We start from the raw sequence: 3050 nt of genomic DNA, 5'->3' as shown, positions 1-3050 counted from the left end.
TGCCGAAGTTACTAATGGCGCATCCCGTTGTTGTGCGCCATTAGTATGCCAAAGCACCTGGGTATAGATGGCCCCCTGGGAGGCATACTAATGGCGCACTGTTGTATATACTAATGGCGCATCTGGGGTGCGCCATTAGTATACCAGATACTAATGGCGCACCGGTGGTGCGCCATTAGTAAAATATACTAATGGCGTGCTACTAATGGCGCACCACTAATGCGTCATTAATGGCCAAATTAGGTGCGCCATTAGTAGGCCTTTTCCTAGTAGTGTTGAAGCCTTTGCGTTATCATGTCTTCTGGGAGAACCTGAAATATGAAACCGAACTCTGTAACTGAATTTTGATGATGATACATGTTTCAATTTCTGAAGATTGGGAAAGCAATCCTCGTGACATTTCCATTCGAATGTTTTAAAATCCACTTTTAGGTCACTCAGTTTTTTTTGGCTCGCTCATGGCGAGGGCCCGACTTCCACCCCCCGATTCGTTCGAGCTTCCCCTTCGGCCTTCTGGGCGCCCCGCTGACCACCGCGGCCGAGCCATCGCCTGCTTCGTCCGCCGCCGCGGAGGGGCCGGGGGATGGGCGTGCACGGGCTGTGGGGGCTGCTGGTCCCGGTGGGGCGGCGCGTGTCGGTGGAGACCCTGGCGGGGAAGTGGCTGGCGGTCGACGCCAGCATCTGGATGGTGCAGTTCATGCGGGCGATGCGGGACGACAAGGGCGACATGGTCCGCGACGCCCACATCCTCGGCTTCCTTCGCCGCATCTGCAAGCTCCTCTTCCTCCGGGCCCGCCCGGTCTTCGTCTTCGACGGCGCCACACCGGCCCTTAAGCGGCGCACCCTCGCCGCCCGCTGCCGGAACCGCGACGCCGCGCAGGCCAAGGTCCGCAAGACCGCCGAGAAGCTCCTAATCTCCCATCATATTGGAAATGACCTCTTCTACTAAAAAGGAAAATGGCGTCGCTCCCATCGCGGGCGACACTGGGGGGGGGGGGGGGGGGGGGCAACCTCCGCCGCCAGCGACCTTCCCCACGCTCGTCCTCTCCTCTGCCGCCACAGGTAGTCGGCGCCGGGCAAAGCCCATGCGTGCGACGCGGTGCCGGAGGGCCTCTCCCCTCTCCCTCGGATCCATGGGTGGCACGGGCACCCAGATCCGCGGAGGTGCATCCCCCACTTCGGCCCACGGCGGCGCGGCGTCCCAGCGGCGGCGGCTGTGGTGGTGCCGGTGGGACTCGGACGGATGCACAGGGGGCGGCGGTGGGAGAGGTCGGATCCTGGCCGGGCTTGGCCGGATCTAGCTTCTCCACCCCCGTTGGCCACCCTCGATGGGGCTCGGTGGCTTCGTTCCGGTGGCCAGCGAGGGCTGGATCCCGGGGCGGCGGCCCCGGATGGCGGAGGATGTGTCGGCGGCTGTGGACTCGCGACAGGCGACGTGGTGGCCGCGGTGGTGGACGATCCGTGCACAAGACGCTTGATGGAGGCCATTGGAACAGATTTGGGTGAAGACCTGCTCGCGGCTGCTGCCGAGGCAGGCGATGGCGGCACTATTCGGTGTCGTTCCCTTGTTGAAGGCATCGCTGTTGAGAAGTTCCAGGACACTATCTGCTACCTCCGGGGGAAACCCTGGATCAGTTGATCGGATGACGGCGGCATTATTGTGTCATTTTCCTCTTGTGGCATCATTCTTGGAGGTGTACACGGGCTCGAGGGACCAGTGGACGGAATAATTGGTGGAGCGGTGTTTCATCCTGCACATTAATGGTGGCGTTTCTTGGCGGCGTGGCGCAGTGGAGACTCGGCGCCCGATGTGTGGCGAGGGACTCGCGCAGGAGGGCGATGTTATCAAGCGTCGTGGTGGCGTCGATGGCAGAGAGGCCGGGCAAGGTGGTGCAGCAGTACATCACTGAAGATGGATTGGTGGCAGGTGGCTGCGGCGGCCTCATACCCGGCACGCGTCCTGGTTGAGGAGTGCGCCGGACTGGTAGGTGCCCCATACTGAAGGAAATATGCCCTAGAGGCAATAATAAAGTTATTATTTATTTCCTTATATCATGATAAATGTTTATTATTCATGCTAGAATTGTATTAACCGGAAACATAATACTTGTGTGAATACATAGACAAACAGAGTGTCACTAGTATGCCTCTACTTGACTAGCTCGTTGATCAAAGATGGTTATGTTTCCTAGCCATAGACATGTGTTGTCATTTGATTAACGGGATCATATCATTAGGAGAATGATGCGATTGACTTGACCCATTCTGATAGCTTAGCACACGATCGTTTAGTATTCTGCTATTGCTTTCTTCATGACTTATACATGTTCCTATGACTATGAGATTATGCAACTCCCATTTACCGGAGGAACACTTTGTGTGCCACCAAACATCACAACGTAAAAGGGTGATTATAAAGGTGCTCTACAGGTGTCTCCAAAGGTACTTGTTGGGTTGGCGTATTTCGAGATTAGGATTTGTCACTCTGATTGTCGGAGAGGTATCTCTGGGCCCTCTCGGTAATGCACATCACTATAAGCCTTGCAAGCATTGCAACTAATGAGTTAGTTGCGGGATGATGTATTACGGAACGAGTAAAGAGACTTGCCGGTAACGAGATTGAACAAGGTATTGAGATACCGACGATCGAATCTCGGGCAAGTAACATACCGATGACAAAGGGAACAACGTATGTTGTTATGCGGTTTGACCGATAAAGATATTCGTAGAATATGTGGGAGCCAATATGAGCATCCAGGTTCCGCTATTGGTTATTAACCGGAGAGGTGTCTCGGTCATGTCTACATAGTTCTCGAACCCGTAGGGTCCGCACGCTTAACGTTTCGATGACGGTTATATTATGAGTTTATGAGTTTGATGTACCGAAGGTTGTTCGGAGTCCCGAATGTGATCACGGACATGACGAGGAGTCTCGAAATGGTCTAGACATGAAGATTGATATATTGGAAGCCTATGTTTGGATATCGGAAGTGTTCCGGGTGAAATCGGGGTTTTACCGGAGTACCGGGAGGTTACCGGAACCCCCCGGG

General features: G+C 55.1%; 1 protein-coding gene across 1 annotated transcript; it reads left to right on the top strand.

Moving 5' to 3' along the window:
* Window positions 1–583: 583 nt before the first annotated feature.
* On the top strand, window positions 584–949 carry LOC141026640 (DNA repair protein UVH3-like). Its single transcript, XM_073503478.1, has one exon. The coding sequence runs from the start codon at window positions 584–586 to the stop codon at window positions 947–949; it is 366 nt and encodes a 121-aa protein (XP_073359579.1).
* The last annotated feature ends 2101 nt before the right edge of the window (window positions 950–3050 follow it).

Source organism: Aegilops tauschii, chromosome 7 (assembly GCF_002575655.3).
Source record: "Aegilops tauschii subsp. strangulata cultivar AL8/78 chromosome 7, Aet v6.0, whole genome shotgun sequence".
Classification (NCBI taxonomy): domain Eukaryota; kingdom Viridiplantae; phylum Streptophyta; class Magnoliopsida; order Poales; family Poaceae; genus Aegilops; species Aegilops tauschii.
The sequence above is the reverse complement of the archived record's forward strand: the minus strand, read 5'-3'. Positions and strand labels throughout refer to the sequence as shown.